At 38.3% G+C, this 23,769-nt stretch overlaps 1 protein-coding gene across 13 annotated transcripts in view; it reads right to left on the bottom strand.

The window, feature by feature from the left end:
* Nucleotides 1-23,769, bottom strand: part of CADPS2 (calcium dependent secretion activator 2) — a 573,575-nt gene that overhangs the window by 70,877 nt on the left and 478,929 nt on the right. For 6 of the 13 annotated variants that reach the window (XM_004386536.1, XM_023740897.1, XM_023740899.1 and 3 more), the window contains 3 exons: nucleotides 22,943-23,046; nucleotides 20,881-20,889; nucleotides 14,860-15,016 (listed from right to left, as the gene is read on the bottom strand). In XM_004386536.1, coding sequence (XP_004386593.1) covers nucleotides 14,860-15,016; nucleotides 20,881-20,889; nucleotides 22,943-23,046 — 270 coding nt within the window. The remainder of the gene's footprint in view (nucleotides 1-14,859; nucleotides 15,017-20,880; nucleotides 20,890-22,942; nucleotides 23,047-23,769) is intronic. The other 7 variants (XM_004386538.1, XM_012558431.1, XM_004386535.2 and 4 more) reach the window with 2 other exon arrangements.

Here is a 23,769-nt window from a genome sequence, read left to right as displayed (position 1 = left end):
CATCACCACTGCTGTTGCCTTAGCTCCAGCCCTCTCATCTCCCTCCTTGACAAATGCAATGATCTCCTAACAGGACCTTAGGCTCCTAATTTTCCCTCTGCCAATTCATTCTCTCAAAACTGCAAGCAGAGGGGCTTGTTAAAATATAAAACTGATAATGTCACTCCTCAAGATGATAATCCTTTACTGGATCATCAAACAAACTCCAAAAGCCTTAGTATGCTATTCTAAGTGTTCCAGGATATGTCTTAAAATTACCTCACCAGTTCATTTCTGTTGCCTGACCCACCTATGTCCTGTGGTTCAGCCACAATGATTTTCATGATTCAATTCAAGTATACACTTACTCTTTATTCTTCAAATGTTTCTTTCCACTCTCCCCTTGGCCAATTACTGATTGCCGTTGTTTACTCTCCAACTGGTACAGGCTTCTATTGTGGTCCTTGTTACACTCCACCACATCTGCTGACCTGCCAGGTTCTTGAAGCAAGAATCATGTCTGTATTCTTAGTATCCAGCACAGTCTCTGGCTCAGAGCAAATGCCCAAATGTTTGTTGAATGAATGAATGAAAATTTGAGTACAATACTGAGATTCCTACATTATTATACAGGAGATTACATTAAATGGCAGCTATAAAAAGCTGTAAAGTTGAAACTGAAGAAAATTGGAACAAGTCCACAAGAGCCAAAGTACGACTTTGAGAATATCCCACCTGAATTTTGAGACCAACTCAAGAACAGATTTGACGCATTGAACATTAATGACCAAAGACTAGACGAGTTGTGGAGGTCATTAAAAAGACAGGAAAGAAAGAAAAGACGAAAATGGATGTCAGAAGAGACTCTGAAAGTTGCTCCTGAACGTTCAGTAGCTACAGCAAAGGGAAGAGAAGATGAGGTAAAAGAGCTGAATAGAAGATTTCAAAGGGCAGCTCGAGAAGACAAGGCAAAGTATTATAATGACAGGTGCAAAGCTCTGGAGTTAGAAAACCAAAATGGAAGAACATGCTTGACATTTCTGAAGCTGAAAGAACTGAAGAAAAAATTCAAGCCTTGAGTTGTAATACTGAAGGATTATACAGAGAAAACATTAAATGATGCAGGAAGCATCAAAAGAAGATGGAAGGAATACAGAGTCACTATACCAAAAAGAACTGGTCAACGTTCAACCATTTCAGGAGGTAGCATATGATCTGGAACTGATGGCACTGAATCTGCACTGAAGGCACTGGCAAAAAACAAGGCTCTAGGAATTGACGGAATACCAGTTGAGATGTTTCAACAAACAGATGCATTGCTGGAAATACTCACTTGTCTATGCCAAGAAATTTGGAAGACAGCTACCTGGTCAATCAACTGGGAGAGATCCATATTTATGCCTATTCCAAAGAAAGGTGATCCAATCGAATGCAGAAATTATCAAACAATATCATTAATACCACATGCAAGAAAAATTTTGCTGAAGATCATTCAAAAGCAGCTGCAGCAGTATATCAACCGAGAACTGCCAGAAGTTCAAGTCTGATTTAGAAGAGGACGTGGAGAGAGGGATATCACTGCTGATGTCAGATGGATCTTAGCTGAAAGCAGAAAATGCCAGAAAGATGTTTACCTGTGTTTTACTGACTATGCAAAGGCATTCAACTGCGTGGATCATAACAAATTATGGGTAACATTTCGAAGAATGGGAGTTCCAGAACACTTAATTGTGCTCATGAGGAACCTATACCAGATCAAGAGGTAGTCATTTGAACAGAACAAGGAGATACTGCATGGTCTAAAGTCATGAAAGATGTGAGTCAGGGTTGTATCCTTTCACCATACTTACTCAACCTGTATGCAGAGCAAATAATCCAAGAAGCTGGACTGTATGAAGAAGAACATGGCATCAGGATTGGAGGAAGACTTAACGACCTGCGTTACGCAGATGACACAACCTTGTTTGCTGAAAGTGAAGAAAATATGAAGCACTTACTGATGAAGATCAAAGACTGCAGCCTTCACTATGGATTACACCTCAACATAAAGAAAACAAAAATCTTCCCAACTAGACGAATAAGCAACATCACCTTAAACAGAGAAAAGATTGAAGTTGTCAAGGATTTCATTCTACTTGGATCTGCAATCAACACCCATGGAAGCAGCAGTCAAGAAATCAAAAGACACATTGCATTGGGTAAACGTGCTGCAAAAGACCTCCTTCAAGTGTTAAAAAGCAAAGATGTCACCTTGAAGACTAAGGTGTGCCTGACTCAAGCCATAGTGTTTTCAATTGCTTCATATGCATGCGAAAGACGGACGATGAATAAGGAAGACCAAAGAAGAACTGACACCTTTGAATTGTGGTGTTGGCGAAGAATATTGAATATACCATGGACTGCCAAAAGAACGAACAAATCTGTCTTGGAAGGAGTACAGCCACAATGCTCCTTAGAAGCAAGGATGGTGAGACTATGTCTATCATACTTTGGACATGTTATCATGATGGATCAGTCCGTGGAGAAAAGACACCATGTTCGGTAAAGTAGAGGGTCAGAGAAAAAGAGGAAGACCCCTCAAGGAGATGGACTGACACAGTGGCTGCAACAATGGGCTTAAGCATAACAACAATTTTGAGGATGGTGCAGGACTGGGCAGTGTTTCATTCTGTTGTACGTAGGGTCACTGTGAGTCGGAATTGACTCAATGGCACCTAACAAACAACAACAACAACCTACGAACCATGGAGGCCTGTTTGGGCCTTTATGCTTTATATACAATATATGTTCCTAAATAATACTGTTATGAGGAACCCTATTTTTGATCCATATGTCCAAGATCAGGCCGCTAAAATTTTATTGGCTATAGAGGTTGGCTATTTTGTTTCTCTTAATTCAATGAATGTGGCAAAGGGAGGGTTTTCTCTGGTCAGTTGTTACCCTTGATAGGGAACTATCACATCCTGCATAATTAGAAGAACATGGAGATTTCCTGTATTTCTTAAGAACTGTCACAAATATTGAATTCTGGCCAAAGTTTGCTCATATTTCAGCTGAGAGTTCTTTTATATTTTAAAAACCAAATTATAAACCCACCTTCCAAAGTTTTAGAAAACCAGCTGTATTATTTCTTTAGTAATCAGGGATAGGAAGAGAGAAAGAGGGAGAAAGGGAGATGAAGAGAGAAGAAAAATATAAAGAAAAGAAATGAAGGGAAAGTATACATAGAGGGGGAGAGAATTGAAAAGAGGAAATTCAGTTTCAAAAGGCAAGACTATGGCAATACACGCAGCCCTGTACTTGTCTATGTAAATGTATGCTCCTTTTCTCGGTTACCCATATGCCAGTTTGCATTCCACTCCTATCAGAACTGTCAAAAGCCTTCTTAATATGTAGCCCCAGGCACTGAACGAGTGCTTCTATATTCTCCATATGGTTTGATAAGATAGGTTATGATTTGGGGTGGCCACCTGTCCAAATGAAGCCTCCAACAGCTCATTGGAAGAGGCAAGATTGCAATGTGGCCTCATCCAAGAAGGCTCCTGATCCTACATCCGAGGTCTGGGAAGAGGAAGGACAGCTCAGAAGAAGTCTCAGAAGTTGTTAGAGGAACATAAGTGGAGGACCAGCACCTGCTTTGCTGATAAAATAATAATAATTTCCCTCAAAAGAGTCCATGTTTCCAAATATCACTTTGTTAGAAAATAATGACGCATCAATGACATTAAGCCCTACAGTACAACTAGAAATGGCAAAAAAGACAACAAAAAGCGTAAATAAAAGCTAAACTAGGGATGCAGATGAGCCCAATTATTTTGAACATCTCAATAATTAATAAATTAGTGTTGATTATTTACATACCAAAAAAAGTCTTACGTTTACAGAAGTACTTGTTACAGGCCCTTAATAGTAAGATTTCAATAGAGAATTTAAACTATGATCCAATTAATAACAATTACAGATATAATAATCACTGAGTAAAATGAAGAACAGATAAAAGAGTTCATGTATTGTTTTTAGGGTAAAAATACGCTGCTGACTCCTGAACCCATATCATCCAATTTTACATTGCCTTGTCTTCTTCTAATTAGTCAGCATTAGTGGAATACTAGGAGGAATGCTTTTTTCTACCCTAAAATTCTAATTAGGCATTTCAGAAGGAAATAAGCTACGACCAGAAAAATAAACAACACTAACAACAATAAAAATAACAGACTTTGCCATACAACAACACTTACAAGGGATTGCAAATTACATCAGTCCTCAACAATGCAAGCACAGTAGACTAGGACATAAAATTAAGAATTCACTCCCTACGTTGACCAGTACATATAATGAGGATCCCTGTCACAGAAGATATGAATATAGACTTCAAGAGAGAAGTCAGGAGGATTGCAGCCTAGAACCACATTATGTAAAAGGAAAACAAATCACAACCAAACAAGAACCCCCCTGAGATCCAGGAAAAGCACCCAGACAAGAATCTAGCGCATTAGGGAGGCACTCAAAAAATGTCTCTTCTTTGAATAAATATCAGTAAAAACCCACATCCTAAGGTAAGCTCTGAGGGCATCCCTTTGAAATTTAAGTAGAATAGGAAACTCATTGGATTTTGTTCTCCTTTTACTTAAAAATTTGATAAATAATTTCATATAGTTTGCTAATATTCAATTTATACCTTTACATAATAACCTTCTAAAACCACACCCAACTCTCCCTTTCCCCTGGGAGTACTTGTTAAACAATATATGTAGAGTGGAACTGCTCCATAGGATTTTCAAGGCTGTGACCTTTTGGAAGCAGATTGCCAGGCTTGTCTTCTGAGGTGCCTCTGGGTGGGCTCGAACCGTCACCTTTTTTTGGCAGTCAAGTGCTTAACCATCCGCGCCACCCGAGGACTCGGCATATATATGTGTGTGTTTGTGTGTAAATATATATATATATATATAGGTAAAACAAAAACAAAAAAAGCCAAACTTGTTGCCGTTGAGTAGATTCTGACTCATAGCAACCCCTATATATATATATACATATATATATATATATATATATATATATATATATATATATATATATATATATATATGGATTGACACAGTGGCTGCAACAGTGGGCTCAAACATAACAACAATTGTGAACATGGCACAGAATCGGGTAATGCTTCGTTCTATTATACATAGGGTCACTGTGTGTCAGAATCGACTCGACAGCACCTAACAACAAACACACACACACACACACACACACACACACACGGGGAGAGAGAAGAGAGAGACAAAGTAACAAGGAATAAGACAGTACCAATTTTATAATGTTTCTTATGTTTTGAGCAACAAATCCTAGTTTAAAACTATACTGAAAAATTTCATAATACAGTACATAGGATTGAGTTAGATGTCTACTGTCTAGTTAGTATATATGTCTGTATCCTCCACTACACTTTACGCCTTTCAAGGGTAAGAATCGCTTCTTATTTATCCATGCATCTGTAAGGTGCCTGGGATTTGTAAATTGTAGGTATTCAGCACCTGTTTCTTGAAAAAAAAAAAAAAAAAATCAATACAAGCATTCACCACCGCTTTGGGCAAAGATAAAGAAGGCTCGGATCCAGCTACTCCCAGCCTGCCCTCTAGATTATTTGACAGTAAAGCAAAATGGAGAGGCCGTAATTTTACTCCAGTTACACGAGTCCTCCTGATCTTTGGGGTTATGTGCCACAATACTTGTCCCCATTACTGGGAACAACTGAGCATGGCTGTGGCATGATCAATAGCCCTCCAGTGTGGGGCTCCAGATGCTCCAGGCCTTCAGAAGTTACAGCTGTTTCCTGCAAATCTGCACTGACGGACATGTAGGCATTTTGGAGCAGATTATTTTCTTTAAACCACTAACCCCTAAGAACACACAAAAAGCAGATTAAAAAAAAATCTATATGTAGTAAAGCAACTAGAGCAGTACTGTGGAATTCAACTGAGAAAAAAGGTGGACGATTTCTTGCTTTTATATTTTCTTTAGGACTGGCTGATGAAACAAATTCAGACACACAATTCTGAATTCAATCAACTCTGGGGATTGGAGTTAAATACATGTTCACATTTTTGTGTCACTGCCTCGTTGGTCAAAGTGCGTATCTACAACACGAAGCTGGCGCTGCTATCATCAAGCAGTGATATCCTTTCTACATTGTTCCCAGCATATATATACAGCGAGATCTATAAACACCAATGTGTGAATTTCAGATGCACAGCTCATTTAAGCATTTGAGGTAGAATCACACGCAGGTGCCAGCCCTCCATATTTCAAAGCTTGAAGATTAAGCTAATATACAATATGGTGACCTAACAGTTCTTCATTTGAAAGAAATCTGAAAAATAATCTGTGATACAGCCCAAGTGTGAGAAGAACCCAGTGGGATTTCCACCTCTTCATTTCTTAATGAGTTTTTTGATAATGAGAGGTGACTTTGCCAGTCACTCTGGGCTCTATTATGGCTAATTTGACTCCACTTCACCCTCCTTGTTAATTATTAACACTAGCCTTTTTATCCTCATGAGACCACATTCCAATTTTTCCTTTTTCGTTTTTTTGAGCCCATCTTTATGAAGGTGAAAGTCTTGGAGAACAGGTTTTCACTTACTGCAGAGCGCGGACATTTATTATTCGTTTAGGCACAGACGCTGTGACATTGATTATATAAGCACGGGTGTTCTTCGGGATGGCTTTAATGTGCTAGCAATGTGAAAAGGCTGTTAATTAAAGAAGAAGCACCGTGGTATTTTTCACTTGGGAATCCGTTCCCAATAGAATGGTCATTTGCCACTTGCTAGCATATCCACAGATTAAAAGGTGACTAGCTCCAAGGGTTTGCCTTTCAGTAGTGCTGAAAGAAATGATTTGTGCCATTTGCAGATGGCTTTCATTTGTCAGAAGCGGTTACTTGCTGTATCTATTATCAACAGGACAATTGTGGCAAATAGCATGCAAGGGTAGAATCTATTTGTACTAGCTTTATAGTCTTTCAATATCATTTAACTAGCATGCTAATTGCTTCATTATGAAAACATTTATTTTCCCTCAATTTTAATACATCCCCTTTTCAAAACTGTTTCCTTAGATACCATTTAAAGTGATTGCCCATCTAATTATCTCTTTAGCTGGGAGGAGTGGGTGAGGGTGGATGGAGGCAGGGTGGGCAAGCAGGCGGGAGCGCCCCGGCAGTCTTTTTTGGACAAAAATTAAGGAGCCTGAGTTTGTTTTCATCATCAGTCTTGCTCTGGGAATCAGTGGGTGAGTCTGTGAGGGGTGGGAGACTGGGGACAGTTGCCAAAATTGTGGTGCAGCTGGTACACATCCCTTGAGGAAAACCACATTTCATCTCCAAGGGTTCTCAGAGCTAAGACTTTCCCTAATCACGGCTAACTGTAAGTAAAGACACATGTCCCAGACTGTTTTATTTTTCCCCCTTAAAATAGAAATGGAATTTTCTGTCTTGAATCCCTTTCCTAACTAATTAGTTCAGTCCCTGGAATTGCTGTCATGGACGTTTTATAACATATATGTTGAGACAGGATCGCACAGTATTTCGTTCTGTTGTACACAGGGTCACTATGAGTTGGAACCGACTTGACAGCACCTAACAACAACAAAGTTAAGACAATATACACCTCTGCTTGGCCTTTTCTGTACTCATTAACCAACTCTCTTCCTCTGCCCCCACAACTCAGCGCCATTTTTTTTCTGATGTAAAATTAAAAGTTCAGGGAATCTCACACCCTCCTTAAAAATACCATATTATTTTATCAAAGGCTCTCAGGATCTGCTTTTGTACTCGTGGAACCAGACTGAACTGGAGGCCAAGCAACCAGGTTCCAATTCTTTTCCGTTACTAATTCCCTGTCGACAAGCCCCGCCCTGGCTTGTCACCTCTCAGGGATTTAGTTTCCTCCGCTGGAAAATGAAGAGCTTTGTTTAAGATCCCTCCCATGCTCCAGAAGATAAATACCTATTTAAAAAATCAAAGCATAAAGGTGTTCATACATGATACAAAAAAGATGGCAAACAGGTAGTGGGAATATCTGACTTATTCATTAAAAAAAAAAAAAAAAAATCAGCTATAAAGTTTTCAAGCCACGAATCAAGTACAAATTCCAACAAACATCTCCAGTTTGAGAGGTTTTAGTAACTTTGAATTTTGGAAGAGCAAAATATTAATACACAACATTATTATTAATTACTGACAACTATTTAGAGTCTGTATATAATTAGCAGTACACCACGCAAGTAAGTGCTACTATTCTGCAAATTATCTCCCTTTCCAAGCCTGGACATTTTCAGAGCTTCCTGTTCCTATTACCCCTGGCTAGTTAAAGGCGTAATTAACTGGAATTCGGACTGTAACTATAATGGGGTCAACACATCAAAAACCGCTAAGCCATGGCAGTGGTATAAAGATGTTTCTTTGAAGGGGAGGCTAAAATAATAGTGCTATATTTTTCCATAAGCTTTCCAAAATGATACTTTGGGAGCAACTATGACATTTAACATTTAAATTGAATTCACCAAATCACCATCTGAATATCTGGGGAATTTAACAAAACAAGTACATAATTATTAATAACATTCTTCATTATCATCAGGGGTGACATTAATAGCTAGAAAAATTATGTTTTATCAACTACTGAGATATTACACAATGGCCTTGGCTTTGGATAGGAACTTGTGAGTTTGGGATGACAGTCTCTGCATTCTACTTTAATTTCCCAGACCACACTGTACTCCCAATACCAAAAGGAAATTATGGCACTTGGGAACTTATCTATTTATCTCACTACACAAAGGAGGTGTTTTTCTCCAAAATAAATGATGTTTTCTAAAATCTGTTAATCGCTGCAAAATCAACACCCAAATCTAGACTTACTCCCCAAGTTGACAGTGCTCAAAAGAGATCAGTAATACATGCTTCTGTATAGCACAAAACAACAGTTTATGCATTTAAAACAATTATTTATGCAGTGTTATAGAAATGGTATGAAACAGGAGAAAAATATAATATACTTTTGTATAAAATATTTGCAAGTATCACTTAAAATTAAATTTCTGCCGTTCTCATCTCAGTGTTCTTTTGATATAATCCATACATTTACACTTGAAATGCAAGAACTCTTCCTAAAAATAAATTCCAATAAATTCACTGGAGTAGACAGACTGGGAAAAAAATTTTGGCTCTGACATCTGACAAAGGTCTAATCTCTAAAATCTAGAGGGAAATCCAACACCTCTACAACAAAAAGACAAATAATTCCATTAAAAAATGGGAAAAGGATATGAACAGACACTTCATCAAAGAAGGCACTCAGGCAGCTAACAGAGACATGAGCAAATTCTTGCGATCACCAGCCATTAAAACCAAAACTAAAACCTACTGCCAATGAGTTGATTCCGACTCATAGCAACCCTATAGAACAGAGCAGAACTGCCCCATAGGGTTTCCAAGGAGGGCCTGGTGGATCTGAACTGCTGACCTTTTGGTTAGCAGCAGTAGCTCTTAACCACCACGTCACCAGGGCTTCCCACTAGCCATTAGAAAAACGCAAATCAATACTACAATAAGATATCACCTTACCCTGATATTACAGGCACAAATAAAAAAAAAACAGAACAGAAAATAACAAATGTTGGAGGTGCTGTGGACAGATTGGAACTCTTATGCACTGCTGGTGGGAATGCAAAATGGTACAACCATTTTGGAAAACGATATGGCGCTTCCTTAAAAAGCTATCAATAGAAATACCACATGATCCAGCAATGCCACTCCTAGGAGTATGTCCTAGAGAAATAAGAGCTGTCACAGGAATAGACATATGCACACCCATGTTCATTGCAGCATTATTCACAATAGCAAAAAGATGGAAAAACGTGTCTCAACTTGTACAAGGAAAGGTCATGGAAGCTCCATAGACTCATCCAAACTCCCTAACGGACTGAATTGCTGGGCGGAGGGCTGTGGGGACCATGGTCTTGGGAAACATCTAGCTCAACTGGCATAACACAGTTTATAAAGACAATATTCTACATTCTACCTTGTTGAGTAGCGTCTAGAGTCTTAAAAGCCTGTGAGTAGCCATCTAAGATACTCCACTTGCCTCACCCCTTTGAGAGCATGGGAGAATGAAGAAAACAAGATACAAGGGAAAGATCAGTCAAAGCACTAATGGACCACAACTACCAAGGCCTCCACCAGACTGAGTCCAGTACAATAGAGGGTCCTGGACAGAGCTGGAGAAGGATGTGGAACAAAATTCTAATTCACAAAAAAGACCAGACTTACGGGCCTGACAGACTGGAGAAACTCCGAGAGTATAGCCACCCGGCACCTTTTAGCTCAGTGGTAAAGTCACTCCTGAGGTTCACTTTTCAGCCAGGGATTGGACAGCCTCATAAAACAAAATGGGAGCAATGAGGAACAGAAGTCCAGGGACAAGGACTAGAAGGCAGGAGGGGACAGGAAAGCTGGTGATAGGGAACCCAAGGTTAAGAAGGGACAGTGTTGACATGTCATGGGGTTGTTATCCATTGTCCTAGGGCAGTATGTGTACTAACTGTTTAATGAGAAACTATTTGCTCTGTAAACCTTCATCTAAGGTACCAAAAAAAAAAAAAAAAAAAAGAATTATCTATGTGAGATCAAATTGACAACAGCAACTCTAAAGTTTTGATGGGAAGTCTAGGGGGCAGTGAGTTGAAGACAATGGTGATGCAATAATTTGGAAAAGGATAGTGAGAATAGCAGCACAACTGGAAGAATGTAATCGATGTCACTGAATTGTACATGTAGAAATTTTTGAAATGGTGTATCTTTGGCTATGTGTATTTTCACCAAAAAAAGAAGGTCCTCCAAGGTCAAGAAGGGAGAGTGTTGATATGTCGTGGGGTTGTTAACTAATGTCATAAAACAATATGTGTACTGACTGCTTAATGAGAAACTATTTGTTCTGTAAACCTTCATCCAAGTACAATTAAAAAAAAATTAAAAAAAAAAGAAAAACCCGACTGCCTAGCAACAGATGAATAGAGAAACAAACTATGGTACATACACACAATGGAATACTATGCAACAATAAAGAACAATGATGAATCTGCAATACATCTCACAACATGGATGAATCTGGATGGCATTATGTTGAGGGAAATAAGTCAATCACAAAAGGACAAATATTGTATGAGACCACTATTGTAAAAACTCATGAAAAGCTTTACATGTAAAAAGAAACAATCTTTGATGGTTATGAGGAAGAGAGTATACGGAGGGAAAAATACTAACTAGATAACAGATAAGTGGTAACTATGGTGAAGGGTAAGATAGTACACAATACCAGGGAAGTCAGCACAACTTGACCAAGGCAAAGCCATAGAAGCTTCACAGACACATCCAAACTCCCTGAGGGACCGAATTACTGGGCTGAGGGCCGGGGACCATGGTCTTGGGGGACATCTAGCTCAACTGGCATAACATAGTTCATAAAGAAAATGTTCTAAATCCTACTTTGGTGAGTAGCGTCTGGGGTCTTAAAAGCCTGTGAGCAGCCATCTAAGATACTCCACTGGTCTCACCCCTTCAGGAGCAAAGGAGAACAAAGAAAGCTAAAGATACAAGGGAAAGATTAGTCCAAAGGACTAATGGACCACAACTACCATGGCCTCCACTAGACTGAGTCCAGCACAACTAAATGCTGCCTGGCTACCACCACTGACTGCTCTGACAGGGATCACAATAAAGGGTCCTGGACAGAACTGACAAAAATGAAAAACAAAATTCAAACTCACAAAAAAAGACCAGACTTACTGGTCTGACAGAGACTGGAGAAGCCCCGAGAGCATGGCCCATGGACACCCTTTTAGCTCAGTAATGTAGTTACTCCCGAGGTTCACCCTTCAGCCAAAGATTAGACAGGCCCATAAAACAGGCAATAATACACGTAGCTCACATTTATGAGACTAAATGGGCACACCAGCACAGGGGCAAGGATGAGAAGGTAGGAGGGGACAGGAAAGCTGGATGAATGGAAATGGGGAACCCAAAGTTGAGAAAGGGAGAATGTTGACACGCTGCGGGGTTGGCAACCAGTGTCACAAAACAACATGTATTGTTTAATGAGAAACTAATTTGCACTGCAAACCTTCATCTAAAGCACAATAAAAAAAAATTCATTGTAGTAGAGGTTGCCCACGAAAATTTCTAAGAAATCTACAAAACGTTTTTTCTCTGTAAAATAATTTCTAGTATGTTGAATAAGTTAAATAATTCATCATCTTTACTAACTGTTGACTATGAACATTAATGAATGCCTCATCTTTGAATAAACTCCCAAATAAATTTAAATACGGCCAATTCTTGAGTTTTCATGCAAACAGAGAAAGCAGTGTTAGAAATAACCCTACACTTGTTTACTCTAATTTGAGGACTTAATACATAATGCATGCATTTATTTTTGGCAGCATGTTTACTGTTATACATTTGCATTAAGATAATATTAAACCTGATTTGTGATTTCTTAGCCAGAAAGTGAATGATGAGAGGAGACTGGGAAAGGAAGAGGTTTAAATAGTTTGCTAGCTGGCAGGGAGAAAACAAATTGGAACTCAAAAAGTGGCTGAAGCTATTTTGCAGAATGAATGATTCATATGCAGATACTGAATGCAGGTTTAGCAACTTCTGAGAGCACACACGGTTGTTGAATCAGAAGTAGAAATTGCAGCTTTGTTCTTTCAATTTATAAAAGCATCTTTTTGGGAATGAAATGAAATTGGATGGAAGAATGAATAAGATGTCTGAAGGAATCAAGACTGAAGTTTTAACAGATGAATAATATTGGTACTATTTATTTAGCATCTCTTATATGGGAGGAACCCTGGTGGTGCAGTGGTTAGGAGCTCAGCTGCTAACCAAAAGTTTGGCAGTTCAAACCCAGCAGCTGCTCCTTGGAAATCCTATGGAGTAGTTCTACTCTGTCCTATAGGATTGTTATAAATCGGAATTGACTCGACAGCAATGGGTTTTATATGGGAGTGTTATCTATTTAATGTTTACCACTAAAGACACTATTTTGTTGTTGTGTGCCATTGAGTCAATTCTGACTCATAGGACCCTATTAAAAGAAAAAAAAGTTGCTGTTGAGTTGATTCTGACTTACAGTGACCCTACAGGACAGAGTGAAACTGCCCCACAGGGTTTCCAAGGAGCAGCTGGTGGATTTGAACTGCTGACCTGTTGGTTAGCAGCCAAGCTCTTTAACCACTATGCCATACAGAACTTTTTTTTTTTTTTTAAACAAACATGAAAGTAAAAACATGGACTTAGGTTTGAACTAGAAGAACATAATAGTTGCATCCTGGAAAAAGAGCAGCAAAAAGATCTGGAGTTTTAACAGCCTGCAAGTTTAACGTGTATGAAAAGTACAACTAAGTTTCTTGGAGACTTAGAATAGCCTGGAGCTGCAGAAGACAGGGCAGAGGGAAGGCACCTCTCCCTGGACTCCAGGTTATGCAGGTCACATCCTGAGCATTGTGTTCTCTACACCTTCAGAGTGCAGTGTAGCATTACACCTCCAGAGCGATCCTGAGAAACAGAGGGAGGTCTATTCAGAGAAGACGATAAGAGAACAGCAATGGACATGAACATCCTATCATGTGAGGAAAAGTTGAAAGATGGGGGACTATGGCTGGAGACGAAAATCTATGATAGAAGAAGGTTGTTGCATTTATCAAGCAGAAAAAGTTGGAACCAAAGGTTAGGAAGAGGCAGAGCTGAACTTGGTCTACAATGGGAAGAATTTTATCGAACAGAAAATTAGCAACCCTATGATTACTGCAAGTGTTGAAGCAAAGGCTATCAGTGGTTACCAAACTTGGGTCTAAGGGGAAACTTTAAAAAGAATTATCATAGGAAAGACCCAGGAATCTGTCTGTTAAGAAATGCCTCCAATAATCTTGATTAAAAACTGGTTTTGTACTGGTTGCTACAGGACCACCTACCGGAAGAGCTGTAAAAAGTATTATTGCATTGGAAAAAATAGTCTCCATAGATAATCTTTACATTCTCCTCAATTGCTAAATATTGAATGAGCAAGCATTACAAAGTAACAGTATTTTACTATCATCTGTAGACATAAAACCCCTCTGTGGCAAATAATATTACTATAATGCATATTAGCAGTAGCCTTAGGACAGCATGATTTCTAGAATAAGGATAAATTTCTAAGTTGTCTTTCAGGGATAGATGTGTCCTCAAGTACTTTAGAAACGCTAACCTTTGAAGATGTTCTGATTCAAGGATGTTGAGGTACAATGAGGGTGCCTATGTTATCAGTGCTCAAGGAAGGCGGGAGGGTAGGAGGAAGAGGAACTGCAGATGCCAATGGTGCAATGTGGGAGTGGCACTGGTCTCCCCCAGACTCTGGGCTGATAGAATCAGGACAATTGAGCAAGCATTCATGTTACCAGGCAGTCTGGGCTGTGTGAGAGGAGACCAAAAGCTCAAGGCACATGGGGACTCTTTTTGGGCCAATGGTAAAAACAAAAACAGAAACAAAACCCTTTGCCACTGAGTTGATTCCAACTCATAGTGACCCTATAGGACAGAGAAGAACTGCCCACAGTGTTTCCAAGGCTGTAAATCTTTATAGAAGCAGACTGCCACATCTTTCTTCTGCAGAATGGCTGGTGGGTTTGAACTTCCAACTTTTTGGTTAGCAGCCCAGTGCTTAACCACTGCTCCACCAGGGCTCCTGGGCCAATGGTAGGGCTCTGGTAATACACATCCACAAATCTAACATTCACCCTCCCCTCCCCATTTCATATAGTAAAAAAAATGCAAATGCTTACTGTCATTTCTGAGGAAATTATTAAGCAGTTGGAAAAGAGGAAAACTATCCCAGGAGTCTTGTGGTTGAGCCTCCAGCGCAGTACTCATATCCACTGTGAATAGAGCCCAGAATTTCTCTGCATGCTCAGCCAACAAATCAGGCCACCAGGCAAACGCCTGTAAAAGGACAGACGCGAAGCAGAAATAGAATACTTGTTAGAAACAACACAAATAATGCGCCACTTGAAAACATTTTATAACATGTCTTAGTTTCTATAAAAAGTACTACCAATAAAATGTAATATTTTTAACAGGTGAGAAAAAAATCTACAGGTACACATATTTAAATAAGAAACAAATCTGGGATTGATGAATAAAATAAGAAGTCCAAAATAGAATAAATATGTAAAACAATATTTATTGTTTACAAAAGAAATATATGTTTAGTCTAGAACATTTGGAAAACACATACACCAAAACAAAAAGAAAGAAAAAATCCTTTTAAATTTAAATTTAAAGACAATGACTGTGAATGCTTTGGGGTGTTTATTTTTAATATTTTCTTCTGTGGATAGAAACATTAAGACATTTGGCATTGTACTCTGCAATATTTAATTTTAATGCTGCATAATATTCCACTGGAAGGATATAATGTTACTTATTTAACCATTCCCCTATTAAAATGGCCGTTTCCAAAATTTTGCTACTCCTAATGTTAGTGTGCTAAATATCTTTACACATAAAACTTTGAATATAATATTGACTACTTCTTTAGGATAAACTTCTAGAAATTTCTGGATTAAAGCATATGCATAAGGCTCTTTGGAGTCCCTTGGTGGTGCCAATGGTTAACATGCTCAGCTGCTAACCAAAATGTTGGAAGTTCGAGATCACCAAGAGGTACCTCAGAAGAAAGGCCTGATGATTTACTTCCCAAAAATAAGCCATGGAAAACTCTATGGAGCACAGTTCTACTCTGACACACAAGGGATCGCCATGAGTTGGAGTCAATTCAATGGCAACTGAAACTGGAGTAAGGCTCTTTACATGTTGCAAATTGTTCTCCAGGGAAAATGCCTGTTTCTATCCTTTCTCTGTCTACCAGCCATTGACCATTTTAAAACCATTTTTTCCTTTTCTTAGCTTCCCAAAGCACTCAGGATAAAATCCAAAACCCTCAGATGTCTTATAAAGCACTACATGGCCTCCCTGCTCCAGGTCTCGAGCTTAAATATACTACCACAGAGAGCTATTTCCTGACCCTCTGGTGTAAGTTAGGTTTCGCTAGAGAGTTTCTCTGATATCCGGTAATTTTATTTCACAGGACTTATATGATTATATATGTGAACATTTTAATGCCTGACTTTTAAATTAGATGGTAAACACAACAAGGATAAATATTTGTATATTTTATTTATCACTGTATACCCAGCTAGGCACTCTCTGAGAGACCCTGGGTGATACAAATGGTTAACACACTTGGCTGTTAATCAAAAGGTTGAAGGTTTACATCCACTCCAGAGGTGCCTCAGAAGAAAGGCCTAGCAATCTGCTTCCAAAAAACCAACCATTGAAAACCCTATGGAGTGTAGTTCTGTTCTGACACACATGGGGTCACTTTAAGTTGGAACTGACTCGATGGCAGCTAACCAACAACAACAATGCCTTGTAGGTAATGGAAATAATCACTTAAAAAAATCTCTGCTGCTTTCATGGGTGAATATATTTAGTTCTTAGAAAGCTCTTGAGAGTAATGTAGACTTCTCTGGCTATAGTGTCAGTTTTGTTTCAACTTGCATTTCTTTACTTACAAATGAGTTTGGAATTTTTTTTTTCCGTATAAGGGCCATTTTTATACTGTTTTTGGTGAACAGTCTTTCATGTCTTCTTCCCACTTTTTTATTGAGTTTTTGGTAGTATCACAATTTTTTAACCAAGTAACTACAAAACATACACATTTCTGTGATACAAATATTTTTACTATTCTTCCATTTAAAATTCTTCATTAAAAAAATCATAATACTGCCAGAGAAGTCCACATTTACTTTTAAAAGGTTTCTGTGAATACATGAGATTTATGTTTGTAAAAGTTAATTTAATTTCTTCAAATATAAATCAGACTATAATAAGAAGAGTCACGCCACAAAAGAGAAAAAGGGGAATTCTAACACGTTAAGTATTTTCTTAAAAATGCGTATGTTAATAGGGCCCTAAAATAATGGATATTTGCAATAGTAATGATTAATGTATTCATAAAAAAAATTACCATGAAATGAATTAGCAGATGGTAAATAGAAGCAAAAGTTGAGTAAAGGAACGTGCTGTAGTACAAATAACAGAAGCAAGAGTTAGGGATATTTTGATGCCTCAGCTCAATGCATATAACCCCAACTTTGCAGTGACAAATATATGAATGTAAAAAACTTTCATAAATGGTATGCTGTATCCAAACTGAGCATATTGCTCTTCACAAATACTGTTATCTTTTTTATTAAATATTTTCTAAATAGGTCTAGGACAAATAGGACAAATAATACAAAAACAAAAACTAAGATAGCATACACAATTTAATCGCATATATCTTGCTCCTGTCTTTGGAGCTACAACAGTGACAAAGCTAAGAATCTGAGATTCCTCACTCGGAGAAGAACAGGATAGAAATCCTAGTAAAAATGCAGTACTGCAAAGAGAGACATTTTTCAAAGTCTCACTTCCAGTTCACAGTCAATACCTTTGCAAAAGGTTAAAATTAAGAAAGTAACAGTCATGTTAGGTTAGGATTGTCTCAGGACTCTGAAATTCCCAAAGCTCTTTTCAAAGTTTACTTGGAAGACAGAGCCATGGCGGAGAATGAAATAACATGGACTACATGTTTTTAAAAAACAGCTCCAGGTTGGCAAAATCTTGCCAAATTAACTCCAAATTCTCATTATGTTTTGCAGAAGTGTATACTTATGCCTCTAATTGTACTTCTGGTGATGTTATTCCCGATAAATGCAAGCTGATCTGTGATGAATGCCTCTTGTTCCCCTAATGATGACTACAGAAAGCCTTAAGCAATCACTGTCTTTGAAAATGAAAGCAAGAGTTCCAGGCCAATACCTTGCGAACAGAGGGTCAAGTCTACCACCTGTCCTCTCCTTTTTCTTGCCACCCCACTGGGTGGCAGTTGTCCTACTCTGGGTTGGCGGTGATAAGAGGGGCTATATAATTTCCTTCCTAGGGTACCACTTCATGGGAGATGGTTGAGGTTCAACAGCATGAGGGTCTCCATCAAGAGGGAGAAAACTCCTCTCAGAAATGCATCCATCTGTAGGGTGTCCATCAAAAGTCATAATTATCCGGGTTAAAGTGATCTTGGCTCTGATGGTAAGCCAATAATTAGTCAGGCAGAAGGTAATGCGTAATTTGCTTTAGAGGGAAATATAAAACAAAATTTGATTGTAAGTCCTCAGCCATACCATTCCTATCAAAGTTCTAACTATAAATAAATCTGGTACAGTAAAAATCATGTACGTGGCAGGCTGCCGATTCCTGGGAGAGATTCTTGGTTGATGATGGAATGTAGTTGAAGATGGTGGCAGGTAAGGACGAACACTGAACCTGGGAGCAGAGTACTGCGCTTCTGCCCTCACTGATGAGACCTGGAAGACGGTGAGCAAATCAGTTCCCCGGGTGGATTTCCATTTCCTCGTCTGCAAATGGGCAAGCCTACTTGGCCAACCTCCCCCAGTGTTGTTGTGGAAGTCAAATGAACATGAAAATCCCTTGTTGTACAGATGTAGTAAACTGAAACTGTTATCAGGAATTACAAAATACACAAAAATCCTATGGAGTGAGATTACATGTTCTAAAAATAATAATCTCCAATGCAAACTGAATATCTTATACGTGCGAAGTACTGTTCTAAAGGCTTTAACTCTATTGTCTTACTTAATTCCCCAAACAACACTTTGAGGTAGATGGTATAATTATCATTATTTTGTATGTTAGCAAACTCCCAGAGATTAAACAACTTGCCCAAAGTCATATAGGTAGTAGGTAACAGAGTGATGATTTGAATTCAGGTCAGCTGGTGTCTAGAGACCAAGCCTTAACACATATAGCCTCTTTCTAGTAGTAACTATATATGGCACACTGTCTGCCCAGCCATATATATATAATGCTCTGCATATCAAACCACTGTTAATAACCTCTAATTTCTCTTTACCAGAAGCATCTGTCATGGTCTGATTTCTCTGGCTTTCCCAAGTTCCTTCAGGCCTTAGGCTTTTGATTACTTTTACCCTCATATATAGTAAAAATTTAATAATTTACAACAAAGAAGGGGCAGTGGTTGCATCAGTGAACAAAAATAGTGAACCTGACTTTGGAATATATTATATGCTTATTTTTCCTGTAAGACAAAATCAATTTGCAATCTTGTATTTTGTAGATGATCCTGAAAGCTCCGGAGATGATTGAGAGTCTGAGGTATCCCCACCCATGCCACCCCCCCCAAATTAAACACTCATACTCGTAAATAACATGATGCTAAGAGGCCATATTCTGGGAATATTTTAGCCCCTTTGAGGGGCCGGTAGAATGGACTTCAGGGTGACACCTAAACTACTGTCAAACTAATCATAAGTTTATTTACAACTCTTTTGATTCACCAAAATCACGCCCTAATCGGGTTTATACATGAATATAAATACTGAAATAACCAAACAAAGTGCTGAAAATGCTTCAAAACACATGTTACCGTAAAGTACTACTCTTTTTCTTACTTATTTAAGAATTAGTAAATGATTAGCAAACACTCTTGGCAGGGCATTCAAGCCCATGCAGTTCTCTGAGAGTCACTGCTGCAGATGGAATTCCACCTTTATAACTTAGTCATATGCAAGCCACTTGCTGATCAACCTCTTCCAAAACGAAGGACAGTCATTGGCCCAGAGGCTAACCTAAACCCCACCTCGAAGGCTACCCTCTGAAATGGCCTAAACATGTTGGTTTACCTCTCTGGCTATCTAGATATAAATAATATGTAACTAAGATTAGTTCAACTGCTGAGATTATTGCAATAGAAAAAAGATCTTGTTCATGGACAATTCTTTTGTATAACCACACGTTTGGTTATACATTTGGTGGGCGTGTGGTGTAGGGTGTGCTGTTGAGAGCTTTCTACTTAGGCATCAGCGGTACCTCTGGGCTTCGTCAGAGTGAGTGACCTTTTGCATGGACAGTTGTCAGATCAGTTTGCCTGAAATTTCTGGTCAGACAGAGACCAGCTACTGGAATGTGAAGACAGTCTTAAAGATTTTCTGGAAAGGAGCTTAAACTATCTCAGGAGAAAATGCAGGAATTCTGAAGAAAGGCCTGGGAAAAGAGGTCAAGAGGCCTTCAGAGAGAAGGGAGGACTGTCTTATAAGTAACTTATTGTCAAAGATCTGAAGGACAAGAAACCTGCTTAGCTGAGAAATTGCTGACGGACAGAAACAACCTCTTAGCCTTGTAAAGTTAACTGCCACTGTGGAGAGAAGTAGAGTGAAAATAAAAAGAGCTGACACATGAGTCACTTGAAGGTTTCTTTGAGGCAGATACGAGGGAGCGGAACAGGGCTCTTTCATGGAGGAAAGAAACTCCAGCTTGAACATCCAGTAATATAAATACCAGTGCTGAGTGCAGTCTACCAATTCAGTCTGAAACTGACTTCGGAATCAAACCAATTCACTCCCCAGTACTGTTCAGAAAAAAATTAAAACTTCTGTCTTTAAAAAAAAAAAAGGCAAAAATCAAACAATGACATAAACCAACACCAAAATATAAAAATCCCTTTAGTTGTATTTTATTTAGATGACCAGTAACTATTCAGGCAATTATTAATCAGACACCTTCGCCTCCACGGTATAACAAAGACGAGCCCATTCAAAGAAATTCTGAGTCTTTAATTTCAAGGAGAGGAACTAAGTTAGCATAAAATTAATTATAATCAGAGTGGCCTATATCTTACTTTCACATAACAGAGTTAGAAAAATGGTGGAAACAATTTTACCTACCTCTCTTCCCTGAGGGATTCCAAGAATTTGGAAGCATTGTGAAATGGAAAAATGCCATAGTGTTACAACGTATTTTTAAAAAGGGTCATTCGAATAGTTCTATATTTCAGCATAAAGTACAATGATTTTTATGAGTTATGATGATCTCTGTTCAATAGTGTCAACTGTATTTTTACAGACCAGAAAATAAATAATATTTACATTTTTATTGTTTTTGGATACATTATATTTTAATGGGCATTTCAGTGACTGTGTGGAGTACACTGTTGTTATCACTTGCCATTGAGTCGATTCTGACTCATGGCAACCCCACGTGTGCAGAACAAAACTGCTCTGTAGGGTTTTCAAGGCTGTGACATTTCAGAAACAGATTACCAGGTTTGTCTTCCGAGCTGCCTATGGGTGGGTTTGAACTGCCAACCTTTTGGCTAGTGGTGGAGCACTTAACCATGTGCACCACCCAGGGACTCCTGTGTGGAGTATACAACAGTTAATAATTACATTTAAACACAGGAGAGTTATCATTTTCTTCAGTGCAGGAAAAAAAATATTAGTTTTGTAAAATCTACAGGAATATTAGACGCAGTTGCTTAGCTAAAATATAAACTGTAACTGGATATCCAATTGGAATATTTTTTTTAAATTCAAAAAGGCTTCATACTTTGATAATGCCTTTGAACAAAAGACAAAGACAAAACCTACATATATTTTATCATATAACTATTTTCATTGTAACATAGCCGTGGTACTAGCCTCGGAAAAAACCTCCTGGGAATTCATTTCAAATTATTGAAGCAGCTGTTTCTTCAGTTTAAAATAAAATATCCATAACGAGTTCACACATGACAGATGCAAGGTAAAAACTAGATTCCACAGTGTGAGCTAAAAGCAGATGTTTTGAATGATCATATTCATAACCAGATACAATAAATCTTAGTTACCTATAGTAAGGTTTCAATAGACTATTCTTTTCCAAGAATTTGTTTCAAATGTAGTTCCTGTAGTTTCTTTTATTTTTGAGAACTAGGGCTTCATTAAATATAAATATTCTATATAAATTCATATGAATCTGGTCCTTTTTATTCCTGCTTATTTCATATGCTTCCTCAGGAATGACGGCTGTCATGGCACTGAAATTTATTATATTTATGTAATTCCACACATCTTTCCTACCTAACTGAAAGCACCCAAAACTCTTTTGTTTTTGTAAATAAATTCATGACTGTTAGAGTGAGACTTTTAAGTCTTAGACAAAGCAGTTTTCCTGGTGAAAAACTAGTTCATGTCTTTAATAAATGTTAATATCAAATTATACTTTTAAAAATTATAGACAATGTAGGTTTAGTAAAAAAATTCAAAAAAGAAAAATATTTGACAGGAAAAGTGAAAGACGAGAATCATCAACCATACCGTTATTTATGCCTTCTATCCAAATTTGCTATCGCATCGTGTGATCACTAATTTTCCTTTTTCACGTTGACTAACTTACATTTCGAGACTAAGGCAATCATGGTACGGGGGAAAGCAAGGGATGTGGCAGGAAGAGGTGGGCTGTGTGTATCAGCTTTGCTTCTTACTAGTTGTGCATCCTTGTACAGATTCCATAAGCATTTCCATGTTCCACACAACTCGACTGTTATCAGGAATATGTACGAAATTATATATACATATATATATGTATACACACACACACACACACACACACACACACAGTAATACCTAGAAGAGCCAAAACCTGTGTAAGGTAGAAACCTGTCAAGAAGGAAAACTCAAATATTTTCCACTAAAACGAGTGATACAAAAGTAGTAAGACTGCACCTATCAAAGGCGGAAAACTTTCAAGACCCGAAAATCAAGGCAGTCCTTTTGATTTCCAGCTCTTACAGGTTTCACTGCAGTTGCTTTGGAAACATCTAGGAGTTATATTTCCAGAAATTTCCCATATGCTCTCAGTTTTCTGAGGTTTATCAAAGACTATATCCAGGCTGCTTCTTCAGTGCTGCTCCCCCTAAGGGAAAGCATCACGTGTAGCTGTATCTCCCAGTTCAAAACAAGTGATCACCTCTGAATGATGCTCCTCATTCTGCTGTAAGACTTCTATGCACAGCTCTGCTAGATGGAGAACCTCTTCCAGCTTTCTCGCAGGACTTGCGTGGTTCATGGTCTCTATATTAAAAACAAAAACAAAAACACAACAATGTTACCTTGAAAGTAAAAAGCCAAACATATCCTACGATGTAATGATGGGACCAGGGTGTTGAAACAGAATGAGAAAGCATAGTTTGGAGAAATAAGAGATGTAAGAAATACAAATGAATACTTTATTTAAAAAAACAAACAAACAAAAAACCAGGTCACCAGATTGCAGAAGATATTTCACCCACAAAGCAATTGCAGGGAGCTGCAAGTGCTTTGCCATTTAACATATAAGAACTAACAGGTGCATCAGCACATTAGCTGCTCGACTTCTGCAACAAACAAGTTATAATTCTCCTCAAGGTCAGAAACACAAAGACAGCAGATACCACAGTCTTTTCCTTCTCTCTGTATTGTATTATCAATACAATGCCATTCTCACCAGATGAGTCATTCCTGGCATTAGCAAAACCCAGGCTTTCTTTGGTTGCTATTTAAATTCCCAGCCTGAAATGTCTATAGTTCATGTTGATCTTAAATTCAAAAAGTACAAAGTCACCTAAAACAACTCTGACAGCCTGCAATTAACTGATTTCCTACCTTCCTTCTCTGCCCACCACCCTCCCTCCCAAAAAACAGAGTTCTTTGAAGCTAAGGTTCATTCAGCATTAAGTCAAACTGGTATAAAAAGGCAAGCTGCAATAAGATTAAGTGCAGCTACCTGAAATTCAGCAACAGAGAAGGCAAAGTAGA

This window comes from Trichechus manatus, unplaced genomic scaffold (assembly GCF_000243295.1).
Source record: "Trichechus manatus latirostris isolate Lorelei unplaced genomic scaffold, TriManLat1.0 scaffold00167, whole genome shotgun sequence".
Classification (NCBI taxonomy): Eukaryota; Metazoa; Chordata; class Mammalia; order Sirenia; family Trichechidae; genus Trichechus; species Trichechus manatus.
This window is presented reverse-complemented; position numbering and strand designations above follow the sequence as displayed.